At 34.6% G+C, this 17,595-nt stretch overlaps 1 protein-coding gene across 1 annotated transcript in view; it reads left to right on the top strand.

Annotated features, from left to right (window-relative positions):
* CCDC7 (coiled-coil domain containing 7) overlaps positions 1-17,595 on the top strand; it is a 407,709-nt gene that overhangs the window by 57,828 nt on the left and 332,286 nt on the right. The window contains 3 exon segments of the mRNA XM_045062653.1: positions 966-1,041; positions 11,424-11,454; positions 12,346-12,435. Of these exon segments, the coding sequence (XP_044918588.1) occupies positions 966-1,041; positions 11,424-11,454; positions 12,346-12,435 (197 nt within the window).

The raw sequence follows: 17,595 nt of genomic DNA on the forward strand, positions 1-17,595 counted from the left end.
TAAAGCAGTTTCTGATTTACTTGTTTTCTTTGTATATTTGACTTAGTTGGTTCCCATGATATATGTCGCACATTTCTACCTTTCCTATCTTTACTTCTGATGTTTGCCTGTCTTCCTACTAATTAAGGTCTGTCCCTTCCTTAAGACTCAGCTGATCTCTATCCTTCTCCTTTCTCTTCTCAGCTCCTAAACATTTATTATATTTCTCTATACCACTATTTTGGCGTGTGGAATAGAAGTAAATATAACTGATACTTAGGAACTGTGGAATGCTTCCATATTATTTAACATTATCCGTGTATATTTATTTTATGTTTGGTTTACCTAGCAGCAAACTTAATGAAGGGACTGTCCTCTCTCATATGCTTTTTGTCACAAGATTGAAGAATCTTGTATTATTACCCTGAGAGTTCATTGATTATATGGATTCTCATTATGCTGGTTTCTTTTTAAGTAGCATTTTAGTTAAACTTTTCAGTTATTTGATTCAGGTGGAAAACTTAACAGGCTTGTTAGGGTCTTCCCATAGACCTTATTGATTTAGCAGCATCATCCAAAGCAGTTTTTTCTTAGAATCTTAGAGTCCTCTTATATGCAATGTTATAAGGAGTTCACACACACATTGACCTCAATCTAATTTTGTCACTTAATAGATGCATAGTTTTGATCATAGCTTTAACCTCTCTGAGGCTCAATTTATTTATTTGAAAATGGTAAGAATATCTTCTTTTTTGGTTATTTTGAAGATTAAAAGAATGTAAAGTAGCAAAGTGACATATTGGGTATTTAATAAAATGGAAACTATTTTTATCATAAGCATTTTGTTCTTTGGATACACTTGTGACTTTGCTGTGTCTTCATGTTTGTCTAGTTCTCACACATATAGCAGTGATTTATATCAGCGTAGAGGTATAAATTCAGCCATTTGTAATACCTTTGAATGTTTTCCCTTTTTTTCACAATAGAAACTGCTTGTTCACTGACTAACCGATTGAATGTCATGTTGAAAATGTTTGAAAAACAGTCACATATGTTGGAGAGGTAAGCTTTTAAAATAACTCCTTTTCCTAATTATGAAAATGAGTATACATTTATTTTAAAAAATTGGAAACAAGATTGTTAAAAAAGTTTGGTGTTCTTATATAAACTTTTTTGATATGTATAATTAAAAAATTTTTAATTATAATCATGTAGAATTTCAAATTGTATAGCCACAATAGAAAACAGTATGTCAGTTTCTAAAAAAAAAATTAAAGTACAATTACCCTATGATCCAGTAATTTCATTTCTAGATATATGCCCTGCAAAATTGAAATCAGGGTCTCAAAGGTATTTACACATCCATGTTTACTGTAGCATTATTTACAATAGCAAAGGGTGGAAGCAACCCAAGTGTCCAACAGGTAAATAGATAAATAAAATGTGATATATACATACAATGGGATATTTTTTAGTCTTAAAAAGAAAGAAATTCTGACATATGGTACAACATGAATGAACCTTGAGGACATTATACTTAGTAAAATAACCCAGTCACAACAAGGCAAAGTTACATGATTTCACGTATATGAGGAACCAGAAATAGTCACTGTGGATTACCTATAGTTCTTTCAGGTGGCTAAGATTATATTAGTTACAAAATTGGTATGTTGAAAAAGCATGTCTTGTAGAATGAAATCACAAAGGAAATTTTATTTGGACACTTTGGGTTCATTTATATTTGCTAATTGGGGCTCATTTTCCTCCTGCTCCAGGACAAAAACTGAGGTAGGACCATGACTTTTTTGATCACTTTTAACTAATAATTAATTTAAATTTAATTTAGAAACACTGTACAAATTGGGAAATTAAAATTCTATGTCAAATATTACAGTCAATATTTTAATTTTTATTCAAAGTTAAGACTTTTCTCCCTTTCCCCTCACCCAGTATCCCAGCTGGTGCCTCCTGGGGGTTATGATTAGCTTTTCTTTTTCATTACCTCCTTTCTGACTAACTAATTACAGTTTCTGTTCTCCATGTGTTTGGGAAGAGAGGAAATAAAGGTAATGTATATAGGAAAAGTCTTACTTGACTGTCACTGCCTTCTTTTGCCATAATTACAGATAACACATACCAAATTTTCTAAGCATTCTTCTTATAGTGTCTCTCACTAGGCTTGAGATCAGGGCAAACATACTCTCCTCTCAAGGGTCTGGATATGGCTCAAGACACCCAATAGCTACCTGCAGAGAAATACCCTTTCTAAATCTTCTTTGCTAACCCTTTTATATTGTCTACATCAGTGAAAGGTTTTAGTGTACTTTCTTGGCTGCCAACTTTTTTAAAGTGCAAATGGTCATCTGCCTCACCTATTACTATTACTGGGAGTTTAGGATCTCTGTAAACGCTTCCTTTAACAACTTGTTACAGTCACATCCTTGAAAATTCTGTTAAATATAGGGTGTGGCAAAAGTCTTAGCATAGTTTAAACTTTAATAACTTCAGAACTATAATGATACAATTGTTCAAAAAACATTTTGAAATTTGATTATATATGTTTCTTTCACACTTATTTAAAAATTCTGAATAATAATTAAACTTTTTTTTCAGTTAAAGTTTTTTGTTTAGGTCAGCATTTTCCATATTCAGAGGGACTGCAACAAATTAATTTATTGTTCAAAGTTCACAAAACTAAGTATATTAAAGAAATGGAAATAATTAAACTTTCAAAGGTTTAATTTTTTTGTAAGTCTGTAGCATTTATATTTCTGAGGTCATTAAAGCTAAAACTATACTAAAACTTTTAGAACATTCTCTGTTGAACTTCTACCATGTGACTGAGTGCTTGGGACAAAATCCCAACTCAGATTAGTCCGAGCAAAAGACTTACTGAACCTCACAACAGCACTATGGCTCAATCTCAGAAACAGTTATAAACCAGAACTTGAACACTTTGAAGATACTGTTTTTTCCTCTTTACATGAGCTTCATTTTCTTCTAGTGCATATCTCTTGTTTCTTTCTATTTTCTTTTTTGTTTATTTTTTGCCTATAGGTGGGAATCCATGATTGCTGGCAATTCCTAACGTTTAGTCTTTCAGTCACTCTGAAAGATAGTATTTGGATTTTCCAAATCTAAAAGTCCTAGGTGAGAAAATCATTGGTGCAACTTGGAGACAGGTTCCTATTTCTGAACTGACCAATCAACTGTAGCTAAAGACTTATGGTCCTATGAGCTCTCTCAGAAATTATATTGATTCAGAGGGGTATATTGATTCTGGTAGTTCCCAGAAAACGGAGGCGGGGGCTACTGAGGTGCTCAGTGATGAGCATGTTAATATAGGATAACATAGGAAAAAGGAGTGTATTTCATTATTGTGTGTGAATTATACACTAGCATGACAGGGCAATTATCCTGGTCTTTTGGGAAGCTAATAGACTTATTCTTCAGGGTCTGGTCACTTCACTATCTAGGTGTTGGTCTGTGGATATTGGGAAGGGAAAAAGCAAGCATAGACTCAGTGGACCTTGAAAAGTTCTTTCTTCAATTATGGGAAAAATTGGGATTCCAATTAGAGATTGGATAATAGGACGGTTTGTGAAGGCATAATACCTCTTTGGTGAACAGAGTGCTGAGAGCTGGGGTCCAGTGTTGCGGATGTCAACATTGGTGAGAACATTGCCCATCGCCAGGATCATGTGTGGTCCTGAAGGCAAATAGGCCCATTAAGAAATCCATCATGAGGTTTTCTTTCTAATGAGACATAGGGGTCAGAAGTAAGGGTAGTAGACTGTCTTGCTTTTCAAGCTGTAGCCCCGTACATGTATCACAGGTAGTTGTAGTTAAATCAAAGGAGGAGGAGTCATAGTGTCCAGGCAGAGCACTGGCAAGGTAAAAGTATCCATTTGGCCCAAACATAATGACAGCTTTTTTCTTCACACCTTCAAAAAACTGAATCTAATGTTGATTACAGCCCTAAATGTAAGAAAACAAAACCGTACATATAGGGAAGGCATTTTACTCTATCAAAATTAAAAACATCTTATTCAAAAGGAATCAAAGTTAAAAGATAAGCAGTGAACTGTGAGAAAATATTTGTGCATGTACAATAGAGTGGAGTGATAATAGGAATATATAATTCTTAAAAAAGGCAAAAAACCCTAAAAAATAGGCAAAGCAGGGGCACCTGGGGTGGCTCAGTCGTTAAGCCTTGGACTCTGGTTTCTGCTCATGGTTTCATGGGTTCGAGCCCCACATTGGACTCTGTGTTGATGGTGTGGAACTTGCTTGGGATTTTCTCTCTCTCCCTGTGTCTCTGCCCCTCCCCCACTCATGGTGTCTCTCTCTTTCTCTTAAAATAAATAACCTTAAAAAAAATAGGCAAAGCTTATAGATAATTTAAGGAAGAAACAAAAAAAAAGTGGCCAATAAATGTTTTAGGGGATACTCAGTCTGACTTGTGATTAATGAAATACAAAGCAAAACAGCAGTGATGTATTTTTTTTGCCATTGGTTTAACAACAAGTAAACATTTTCCTATAGCAAATCTTGATGGAGATGTAGTACAATGAATACTTTTAAAAAATCAGTACAATAGGAATTGCCCATTTTCCAGGACAATTTAGCAAAATTTACTTAAAAAATAGAGTTTTAAATCTATCTTAGACAAAGGAATATGTTCAAGGAGACATATGTAAAAAGGAACTTATCATATGCTTGTGACAATAGCAAAAAAATAGAATTCCAATTTTTGTTAGTAGGAGTATGGCCCAATAATCTATGATAAAAGGATTATATGAGAATACTATAAACAACTGTATGACAACAAATTAAATAACTTACATAATATGGACAAATTTCTAGAAGGACACAAACTAAATTGATTCAAGAAGAACTTGAAAATCTGAATGGAACTTTAACAAGTGAAAAGAATTAATTAGTACTTAATTTAGTTTCCACCAAGAAATGCTCAAGCCAAAGGGCTTCAGTGGTGAATACTAGCAAATATTTAAAGAAGAATTAATACCATCCCTTCACAAGCTTTTCCAAAAAGTAGGAGAGGAGTTAACACTTAACTTATTTTGTGAGACAAGAATGTTATTATATTCTAATTACTAGAGTATTACTGTAACATCAAAATCAGACAATACTATCACAAGAAAATAAAACTGTAGGGGCGCCTGGGTGGCGCAGTCGGTTAAGCGTCCGACTTCAGCCAGGTCACGATCTCGCAGTCCGTGAGTTCGAGCCCCGCGTCAGGCTCTGGGCTGATGGCTCAGAGCCTGGAGCCTGTTTCCGATTCTGTGTCTCCCTCTCTCTCTGCCCCTCCCCCGTTCATGCTCTGTCTCTCTCTGTCCCAAAAATAAATAAATGTTGAAAAAAAAAATTTAATAAAAAAAAAAAAGAAAATAAAACTGTAGACCAATATGTTGTGAATATGAATGCCAAAGTTCTCAGCAAAACACTAGCAAATTGAATCCAGTATTATATAAAATGGATTACACACCACAAGCAAGTAGAATTTATCCCAGGAATGTAAAGTTGGTTTTAAATGCAAATATCAATTAATGTAATACCCAATACTGATTGAATGAAGGAGAAAAAAGATCACATGATCAGCTTACTAGACAAAGTAAAAGCATTTGACAAAATCCAAGCATTTCATGATAGGAATACTTCACAAACTAGGAACAGAAGAGTGCTTCCTTAATCTGATCTAGGCTAACTACTACCAAAACCCATAGCTAACACTATACTTAATGGTGAAGGACTTAATAAATTCTAAGATCAGGAACAAGACAGGACATCTCACCACATCTATTCATCATTGTAGTACAAGTTCTATCCAGGGCAATTAGAGAAGACAAGGAAAGGTGTTCATATTGGGAAAGAAGAAGTAAAACTACTTTTGTAGATGTCATGATCTTGTGTTTAGAAAATCTTAAGGGATCTGCTAAAAACAATTTGAAGAAACAAATGAATTCATCTTTTGCATTACACCAGATTCATAAATAAAAATCAATTGTATTTCTATATACTAACTGTTATGGGTTGAATTGCTCCCCCCGCCAAAATTATGTTGAAGCTCTAACTCCCAGCACCTCATATTGATTTAATTAATTAACTAATTAATTAATTTTTAAAATTTATTTAGTTTTGAGAGAGAGACAGAGAGAGTTAGCAGGGGAGGGTCAGAGAGAGGGAGAGAGAGAATCCCAAGCAGGCTCCACACTATCAGCACAGAACCTGACGTGGAGCTGAAACTCACCAACTGTGAGATCATGACCTGAGCTGAAACCAAGAGTAGGATGCTCAACTGACTGAACCACCAGGGTGCCCCTGAACGTATTTTTAAATAGGGTCATTGTAGACATAATTAGTTAAGATGAGGTCATACTGGGGTAGGATGGGCCCTTAATCCAATATGACTGGTATCCTTGTAATAATTGGAGAAGACAGTATAGAAAGAGGGAAGAAGTTACGGAGGCAGAGATTGGATTTGTGCTACTACAATCCGGAGAATACCAGGCACTACTAGGAGCTGAAAGAGGCAAGCAAGGATTCTCCTCTAGAGGTTCTAGAAGGAGCATGGCCCTAAGAACTGAATTTTAGATTTGTAGTCTCCAGAACTGTGAGAGCATAAAATATTTGTAGTTTTAAGTTACTCAGATTGTGATACTTTGTTACAGCAGCCCCAGGAATCTAATACACTAAAGATGAACATTCCAAAAGTGAAATTAAGAAAAAATCCATTTAAAATACCACCAAAGACAACAAGAATGAATTTAACAAAAGAAGTGTAGGACTTGTGCACTGAAAACTACAAAACATCATTGAAAGAACTTAAAGAAGACCTAGTTAAATGGATAGACATTCCATTTTCATGGACTGTTAGACTTAATAATCTTAAAATGGCAGTGTTCCCCAAACTGATCTAGAGATTCAATGCAATCTCTTTCAAAATGCCAGCTTTCTTATTGCATGAACTGACAAGCTGATCCTAAAATTCATGTGGAAATACAAGGAATCCAGAAGGACCAAAGAAATCTTAAGAAGAACAAAGTTGAAGGATTCACATTTAACTAATTTTAAAACTTAATACAGGGCTGTAGTAATCAAGACAATGTGGTACTGGCATAAAGTTATACCTACATACATCAATGGAATAAACTTGAATGTCCAGAAATAAACCCTTACCTTTATGGTCAATTAATTTTTTAATAGTTTTTTAAAAATATTTTATTTATTTATTTATTTATTTATTTATTTATTAATATGAAATTTATTGACAAATTGGTTCCCATACAACACCCAGTGCTCATCCCAAAAGGTGCTCTCCTCAATACCCATCACCCACCCTCTCCTCCCTCCCACCCCCCATCAACCCTCAGTTTGTTCTCAGTTTTTAACAGTATCTTATGCTTTGGTTCTCTTGCACTCTAACCTCTTTTTTTTTTTTTTCCTTCCCCTCCCCCATGGGTTCCTGTTAAGTTTCTCAGGATCCACCTAAGAGTGAAACCATATGGTATCTGTCTTTCTCTGTATGGCTTATTTCACTTAGCATCACACTCTCCAGTTCCATCCACGTTGCTACAAAAGGCTAGATTTCATTCTTTCTCATTGCCACATAGAATTCCATTGTGTATATAAACCACAATTTCTTTATCCATTCATCAGTTGATGGACATTTAGGCTCTTTCCATAATTTGGCTATTGTTGAGAGTGCTGCTATGAACATTGGGGTACAAGTGCCCCTATGCATCAGTACTCCTGTATCCCTTGGATAAATTCCTAGCAGTGCTATTGCTGGCTCATAGGGTAGGTCTATTTTTAATTTTCTGAGGAACCTCCACACTGCTTTCCAGAGCGGCTGCACCAATTTGCATTCCCACCAACAGTGCAAGAGGGTTCCCGTTTCTCCACATCCTCTCCAGCATCTATAGTCTCCTGATTTGTTCATTTTGGCCACTCTGACTGGCGTGAGGTGATACCTGAGTGTGGTTTTGATTTGTATTTCCCTGATAAGGAGCGACGCTGAACATCTTTTCATGTGCCTGTTGGCCATCTGGATGTCTTCTTTACAGAAGTGTCTATTCATGTTTTCTGCCCATTTCTTCACTGGGTTCTTTGTTTTTCGGGTGTGGAGTTTGGTGAGCTCTTTATAGATTTTGGATACTAGCCCTTTGTCCGATATGTCATTTGCAAATATCTTTTCCCATTCCGTTGGTTGCCTTTTAGTTTTGTTGGTTGTTTCCTTTGCTGTGCAGAAGCTTTTTATCTTCATAAGGTCCCAGTACTTCACTTTTGCTTTTAATTCCCTTGCCTTTGGGGATGTGTCGAGTAAGAGATTGCTACGGCTGAGGTCGAGGTCAGAGAGGTCTTTTCCTGCTTTCTCCTCTAAGGTTTTGATGGTTTCCTGTCTCACATTTAGGTCCTTTATCCATTTTGAGTTTATTTTTGTGAATGGTGTGATAAAGTGGTTAGTTTCAACCTTTTGCATGTTGCTGTCCAGTTCTCCCAGCACCATTTGTTAAAGAGACTGTCTTTTTTCCATTGGATGTTCTTTCCTGCTTTGTCAAAGATGAGTTGGCCATACGTTTGTGGGTCTAGTTCTGGAGTTTCTATTCTATTCCATTGGTCTATGTGTCTGTTTTTGTGCCAAAAAAATATTTTAATTTTAATTTTTTATTCAAGTATAATAAAAATACAGTGTTATATTAGTTTCAGGTGTACAATATAATGATTCAGTAATTCTATACATTACTCGGGGTACTCTTAATCCCCTTTATTTCAGCCATTTACCCACCCACCTCCTCTCTGGTAACCACCAATTTATTCTCTATATTTAGGGGTTTGTTTCTTGGTTTGTTTCTTTCTCTTTTTTCCCTTTGTTTATTTATTTTGTTTCTTAAATTCCACATGAGTAAAATCATATGGTATCTGTCTTTGACTTTCACTTAACACTGTACCTTCTAGATCCATGTTGTTGCAAATGGCAGGATTTCATTCTTTATATGGCTGAATAATCCACTGTATGTGTGTATATGTACATATACAAATGTCTTCTTTATCAATTTATCTATTGATAGAGACTTTGCTACTTTCATAGTTTGGCTATTGTAAATAATGCTGCAATAAATATAGGGGTGCATCTACTATTCAAATTAGTATTTGTGTATTCTTTGGTTAAATACCCAGTAGTGTAATTACTGGATTGTAAGATAGCTCTATTTTTAATTTTTTGAGGAATCTCCATACTGTTTTCCACAGTGGCTACATCAGCTTGCATTCCACCAAAAGTACACAAGGGTTTTTTTTTTCTCTACATCCTCATCAGCACTTGTTATTTCTTGTGTTTTTGATTTTAGCCATTCTAACAGATGTGAGGTGATATCTAATCGTGGTTTTGATTTCCATTTCCCTGATGATTAGTGATGTTGAACATCTTTTCATGTGTCAGTTTTCTATGCTTATGTCTTTGGAAAAATGTCATTCATGTACTTTGCCCATTTTAAAATCAGATTATATATTTTTTGGTGTTGACTTGTATAAGTTCTTTATATATTTTGAATATTAATCCTTTATTGGATATATCATTTGTGGAAAGGATAGTCTTTTTAATAATTAGTACTTGGGCAACTGGATATCTATATGCAAAAGAGCCTTTTAGAAGAAACACAGGAATAAATCTTTGTGACATTGAGTAATGTAATGGTTTTTTAAATAGGACACCAAAAGTACAACCAAAAAAAGAGAAGAAAATAGATAAGTTGACTTTCATAAAATTAAAAACCTTTGTACTGCAAATGATACATTAAGCATATGAAAAGACAACACCTAGAATGTGAAAACTATTCGCAAATCATATATTTGATAAGGAACTTGTATCCAGAGTATATAAAGAATTCTTATACCTGCATAATAAGAAGATAAATAACACAATTTAAAAATGGACAAATAATCTGAAAAGACATTTTCTGAAGCAAGATATACTAATGGCTGATAAGCACATGAAGTGATGCTGAACATCATTAGCCTTTAGGGAATTTCAAATAAAAATTACAATGATATACCACTTCACATCGATTAGGATGGCTGTAATAAAAAAAGATGACAATAACAATTGTTGGCAAGGATTTAGAGAAATTGGGACCCTTATACGTTGCTGGTGGGAACTGAAGTGGTGTGTCTGCTATGGAAACCAGTTTGTCAGTTCCTTAAAATGTTAAATACAATGTCAATATATGACCCAGCAATTCTGTTCCTAGGTTTATACCTGAGAGATGGAAAACATATGTACAAGCAAAAACTTGTACATGGATGTTCATAGTAGCATTATTCATAATAGCCCCAAAGTGGAAATAATCTAAATGCCTATATTGATTATGGATAAATCAAATGTGTACAATGGAATAATATTTGGCAATACCAAGGAACATAGTACTGATATATGCTACAACATGGATGAATCTTGAAAACAGTACAGTAAGTGTAATAAACCAGTTTCAAAAGACCACATATAATTTTATTTGTATGAAATATCCAGAATAGACAAATCTATAGATATAGGAAATTAGATTAGTGCCTGCCAGGTTTGGGGACAGTGTTGGGAAGAATAGGGAGTGACTGCTAATTGGTACAGGGTTTCTTTTTGAAGTAATCAAAATGTTCTAAAATTAAATAGTGGTAATAGTTGCTCAACTTGGTGAATATATGAAAAACCATTGAGTTGTATACTTTAAATGAGTGAATTGTATGGTATGTTAATTATATCTTAAAGCTTTAAAAAATTTGGATTATAATAAGTAACTCATTTGTCCAAAATAAAAATCTATAGTTTACCCATACCTTGGAACAGTTTTTGGCAAACTCCAGCCCATGAGTCAAATCTAGCCAAGTCCTTTCATTTACCTATCATTTATGCCTGGTTTTGCAGAGTTGGGCAGTGGTGACAGTTCATCTGGCCTGTAAAGTCTAAAATATTTACTATCTGGCTCTTTATAGAAAAAGTTTGCTAAATCCTGCTATGGAATAAGAAGTGGTACTTAAAAGGAGTGAGATACATCTATGTGTACCAATATAAATAGATCTCAGACATTGTGTGAAGTGAAAATAATAAGTTTAGGACAATATATACATTGCTGTAATTTACATGAAAAAGAAAACAAGGCAGTCACCCAACCTACTAACAAAAATTATAGAATCAAATAGATATATGTAGTATTATATAAATGTATTGAACAGGTTCTGAAAAGATACACAGAAATCTAATAATATCTCTAGAGAGAGCACTGGATTTTTGGAATAATGGTCAAAGTGTGTTCTAACGTTATTTATATTATTTTAAGCTTTTTCAAAGAAAATATATAAGTATGTTACATAAATAAAAATATGAATATAAAATGATAATACATTACAGATATTTTTGGTTTGTTTTTCAGAGCTATGAATGATCAAGGTTTGTTAGAGGATGTAAGTATAGCACTCTCAGTTTGAAATTGCACTCTGCCTGTGAAAATATTAGTAGAGTCTAGAAATTGTCAGGATGCATAATCTTCAATAAAGGTTTAGTGCTTCCTAAGTTTATTCAAGAAATTTCTATGTATATGTGAGCTGGAAAGCTTTGTCTTTTTTTATTTTACTAGACCTTATTGTCACTCAAAAATACTTCACTTCTAAAATATTGAACTATAATACCCCATGTTCTTCTACATTTCCATTTATTGTTACTTCTAGCTCCTTTGCCTCTTTCAGCCCCAATTGTAGTTCATTATGCAGATTAATATCAATGGTTCATTATTTCATGAGTTCATGGAGACTTTCTTACTTTAATAATTAAAAAAAAATTTTTTTTCAACGTTTATTTATTTTTGGGACAGAGAGAGACAGAGCATGAACGGGGGAGGGGCAGAGAGAGAGGGAGACACAGAATCGGAAGCAGGCTCCAGGCTCTGAGCCATCAGCCCAGAGCCCGACGCGGGGCTCAAACTCACGGACGGTGAGATCGTGACCTGGCTGACGTTGGACGCTTAACCGACTGCGCCACCCAGGCGCCCCATCTTACTTTAATAATTAAGTGCCCAAATAGCTTCTCTGTGATGAAACATATGATTTTCTTTTTAAAAAATATTTATTTATTTTTGACAGGGAGGGGGAGAGAGAGAGAGTCATTGTCATTTGGAGAGAGAGAGACAGAGAGTCCAAAGCAGGCTCTGCATTGTCAGCACAGAGTCCAACATGGGGCTCGAACTCAGGAACAGTGAGATCTTGACCTGAGCTGAAGTCTGGCACTCAACCTACTGAGCCACCCAGGTGCCCCTGTATGATTTTCATTATTACTAAAATTATATTCTTTGTTTTTAGAAATACAAAGAAATGCAAAGTAATTTCCAAGTGTTATTAGAGGAGAAATTGGTGCTGGAAAATGAACTACAAAAGTTGAAGACTACAGAGGTTAGTTCAATTTTAGTGTCTGAAAATGGAAGAATACCTAAAAAGCCTTATTATTGTAGGACAGACATCAAAGATGTATTTAAATGTTTTATAACACATTTTTGATATTAATTATAGATAATAGCTATGCTTTGAAAGTAAAATAACGCTATTTTCTAAATTACCATATTAGCTGTTAAAACCAGATACTATGAAAAACAGACATAAAATTTAAACATTCCACAAGACATTTCTAGGCCAAATATTTACTTATTAAAATATCAACAAATTAGATTTTTCAAATATATTTTATTTTTTAAAGGTTTTTAAAAATTCTGGTTATTTAACATAAAGTATATTAGTTAAGCTGTACAATTTAGTGATTTAACCCTTACGTGCAACACCTGGTGCTGATCACAAGAGCGCTCAGGCCTCATCACCTATTTAACTTGTCCTGTACGCACCTTTGGTAACCTTACTCTTTGGTAACCATCAATTTGTTCTTTATAGTTAAGAGTCTGTTTCTTAGTTTTCCTCTCTCTGTTTTAACCCGTGATCCTTTGTTTTGTTTCTTAAGTTCCACATATGAGTGAAATCCTATGGTATTTTTCTTTCTCTGACTGACTTATTTTGCTTAGCATAATACTGTCTTGTTGCAAATGGCAAGAATTCATTCTTTTTTAATGGCTGAGTAATATTGCACTGTATATATCTATATCTATATCTATATCTATATCTATATCTATATCTATATCTATATCTATATCTATCTAAATCTATATCTATATATCTATATCATCTATATCATCTATATCTATCTATCATCATCTATATCATCATCTATATCTATATCTATCTAGATATAGATATAGATATACATATAGATATGCTATATATAGATATGGGGTGTGTGTGTATATATATATGTATATTTATGTGTATGCATATGTATATGTATATATATGTGTGTGTATATATATATATATATATATATATATATATATATATGCACACGCACACACACACACCCCATATCTTCCTTATTCATTCATCAGTCAGTGGACATTTGGGCTCTTTCCATAATTTGGCTCTTGGTTGATGATAGAGGTGCATGTATCCCTTTGAATTCCTATTTTCGTATTCTCTGGATAAATATCTAGTAGCGTAAATAGTGGATCATAGGGTAGTTTTATTTTTAACTTTTGAGGAACCTCCATGCTGTTTTCCAGAGTGGCTGCACCAGTTTGCATTCCCACCAACAATGCAAGAGGGTTCTCCTTTCTCTGCATCCTCACCAACACCTGTTGTTTCTTATGTTGTTAATTTTAGCCATTCTGACAGATATGAGGTGGTACCTCATTGTAATTTTGATTTGTATTTCCCTGATGATGAGGGATGTTGAGCATCTTTTCATGTGTCTGTTGGCCATCTGGATGTCTTCTTTGGAAAATGTCTATGTCTTCTGCCCATTTTTTAACTGGATTATTTATTTTGGCTATTGAGTTTTATAAGTTCTTTATACATTTTGGCTACTAAGCCTTTATCAGGTATATCATTTGCAAATATTTTGTTCCATTCTGTAAATTGCCTTTTAGTTTTGTTGATTGTCTCCATCACTGTGCAGAAGCTTTTTATCTTGATGAAGGCCCAGTAGTTTATTTTTGTTTTTGTTTCTGTTGTCTCAGGTGATGTGTGTACTAAGACCTTGCTACGGGTGAGGTCAGGGAGGTTCCTACTTGTGTCTCCTCCAAGACTGTTTCCTTTCTCATATTTAGATCTTTCATCCATTTTGAATTTTAGTGTATAGTGTAAGAAAGTGATCCAGTTTCATTCTTCTGCATGTCACTGTCCAGTTTTCCCAACACCATTTGTTTTCTCCTCTAGGATTTTAATGGTTTCCTGTCTCACATTTAGGTCTTTCATCCATTTTCAATTTATTTTTGTGTATGGTGTTAGAAAGTGGTCCATTCTTCCAGCACCATTTGCTGAAAAGACTATCTTTTTTCCCATTGATTATTCTTTTCTGCTTTGTCAAAGATTAGTTGACCATACAGTTGTGGGCCCATTGTGGGTTTTCTGTTCTGTTCCATTGATCTATGTGTCTGTTTTTGTGCCAGTACCATAATGTCTTGATGATTACAGCTTTGTAGTACAGCTTTAAATCTGGAATTGTGATGCCTCCCATTTTGCTTTTTTTTTCTTTCTTTTCTTTTTTTTCTCTTTGCAACATTACTTTGGATGGTTGGGGTCTTTTGCGGTTCCATACAAGTTTTAGAATTGTTTGTTTTAGCACTGTGAAAAATGTTGTTGGTACTTTGATAGGGATTGCATTAAATGTGTAGATTGCTTTGGATAGTATGGACATTTTAACAATGTTTGTTCTTCCAGTGCATGAGCATGGAATATTTTTTCATTTCTTTGTGTCTTCAGTTTCTTTCACAAGTGTTCCTTAATTTTCAGAGTACAGATCTTTTGCTTCTTTGCTTAGGTTTATTAATGGGTATCTTATGGGTTTTGGTGCAATTGTAAATGGGATCAATTTCTCGATTTCTATTTCTGTTGCTTCATTACTGGTGTACAGAAATGCAACCGATTTCTGTACATTGATTTTGTATCCTGCAACTTTGCTGAATTCATGTATTAGTTCTAGCAATTTTTTGGTGGAGTCTTTCAGGTTTTCTGCATAGAGTATCATGTCATCTGCTAAGAGTGGAAGTTTGACTTCTTCCTAGCCAATTCGGATGCCTTTTCTTCTTTATGAAAATGAGGCGAGGACATCCAGTACTATGTTGAACAGTGTTGAGAGTGGGCATCCCTGTCATGTTACTGAACTTAGGGGGAAATCTCTCAGTTTTTCCCCATTGAGATGATATTAGTGGTGGATCTTTCGTATATGGCCTTTATGATGTTGAAGTATGTTCCTTCTATCCCTACTTTCTTGAGGGCTTTTATCAAGAATAGATTCTTTATTTTGTCAAATGCTTTTTCTGCATCTATTGAGAAGATTATATGGTTCTTATCCTTTCTGTTATTAATGTGATGTATCATGTTGAGTGATTTACAAATATTGAACCAACCCTGCAGCCCTGGAATAAATCCCACTTGATCATGGTGAATGATGCTTTGTATGTGCTGTTGTATTTGATTTACTAGTGTCTTTTTGAGAATTTTTGCATCTGTGTTCAGCAGGGATATTGGCCTGTAATTCTCCTTTTCAGTGGGGTCTTTGCATGGTTTTGGAATGAAGGTAGTGCCTGCCTAATATAATGAGTTTGGAAGTTTGCCTTCCGTTTCTATTTTTTGGAACAGTTTGAGAAAAATAGGTATTAACTCTTTAACTGTTTGATAGAATTCCCCTGGGAAGCCATCTGGCCCTGGACTCTTGTTCATTGGGAGATTTTTGATTACTAATTCAATTTATTTGCTTGTTATGGGTCTTTTCAAATTTTATATTTCTTCCTGTTTCAGTTTTGGTAGTTTATATGTTTCTAGGAATTTTATCCATTTTCTTCCAGATTGCCTAATTTGTTGGCATATAATTTTTCATAATCTCTTCTAATTGTTTGTACTTCTGTGGTGTTTGGTCATGATGTCTCTTTCTTTTGGAGGTTTTATTTATTTGGGTCCTTTCTCCCCCCCCTCCCTCTTTCTCTCTCTCTCTCTCTCGCTTTTTAATAAGTCTGCCTAGGGATTTATTGATTTTGTTAATTCTTTCAAAGAACTAGCTCCTAGTTTTGTTGATCTGTTCTAATGTTTTTTTTAAAATTTCTATTTCATTTATTTCTGCTCTAATCTTTATTATTTACCTTTTTCTGTTTGTTTTAGGCTTTATTTGCTGCTCTTTTTCCAGCTCCTTTAGGTGTAAGGTTAGATTGTGTATTTGAGACTTTTCTTGCTTTTTGGGTAAGAGCTGTATTGCTATATTCTCCCCTGTTAATGACCACCTTTGCTGCATCCCAGAGGTTTTGGACTGTTGTATTTTCATTTCCATTGCTTCCATGCATTTTTTAATTTCTTCTTTAATGTTTTATTTTTTTATTTGAGAGAGAGATAGATAGGGAGGTAGTGAGCGAGCTGGAGCAGGGGAGGGGCAGAGAGAGATGGGGCAGAATATTTGAAGTGGGCTCTGTGCTGACTGACAGCAGAGAGCCTGATGTAGGGCTCAAGCTCATGAACCATAAGATCATGTCCTGAGCTGAAGTTGGGTGCTTAACTGACTGAGCCTCCTGGCACCCCTATTTCTTCTTTAATTTCCTGGTTAGCCCATTCATTCTTTAGTAGAATGTTCTTCAACCTCCATGTGTTTGTGGTCTTTCCAAAATTTTTCCTGTGGTTGATATCAAGTTTCATAGCATTGTGCAGTCTGAAGATACCCATGGTAGGATCTCAAAATTTTCTACTGGTTGAGGGCTGATATGTGACCCAGTATGTGATCAATTCTGGAGAATGTTCTGTGTACACTTTAAAAGAATTTGTATTCTTCTGCTTTAGGATGAAATACTCTGAATATATCTTTTAAGTCTATCTTGTCCAGTATGCCATTCAAAGCCATTGTTTCCTTGTTGGTATTCTGCTTACATGATCTGTCTATTGTTGTAGGTGTGTTGTTAAAGTCCCCTACTATTCTTGTATTATTATCAATGAGTTTCTTTAAGTGTTTTTTTACTAATATACTTGGCTGATTTCACATTGGGAGCATAAATATTTAAAATTGGTATATCTTTTTGTTGGATAGACTCCTTTATTATAATGTAGTGCCTTTCTTCATCTCTTATTACAGTCTTTGGTTTAAAATTGAGTTTGATATAAGTATGGCTACTCCACCTTTCTTTTGAAATCCATTAGCAAGAAAAATGGTTCTCTGTACCCTCACTTTCAATCTGGAAATGTCTTTGGTTCTAAAATGAGTCTCTTGTAAGCAGCATATTGATAGGTATTATTTTTGTATCCATTCTTATACCTTATGTCTTTGATTGGAGCATTTAGTCCATTTGCAGTCAGTCATTATTGGTAGGTATGAAATTAGTGCCATTGTATTACCTGTAAAGTCAGTGTTCCTATAGATTGTCTCTGTTCCTTTCTAGTCTTTGTTGCTTTTGGTATCTCTTTCCTACTCAAAGAGTCCCTTTTAACATTTCATGTAGAGCTGGTTTAGCGTTCACAAAACTCCTTTAGTTTTTG

The sequence above is a fragment of the Felis catus genome, chromosome B4 (genome assembly GCF_018350175.1).
Source record: "Felis catus isolate Fca126 chromosome B4, F.catus_Fca126_mat1.0, whole genome shotgun sequence".
Classification (NCBI taxonomy): domain Eukaryota; kingdom Metazoa; phylum Chordata; class Mammalia; order Carnivora; family Felidae; genus Felis; species Felis catus.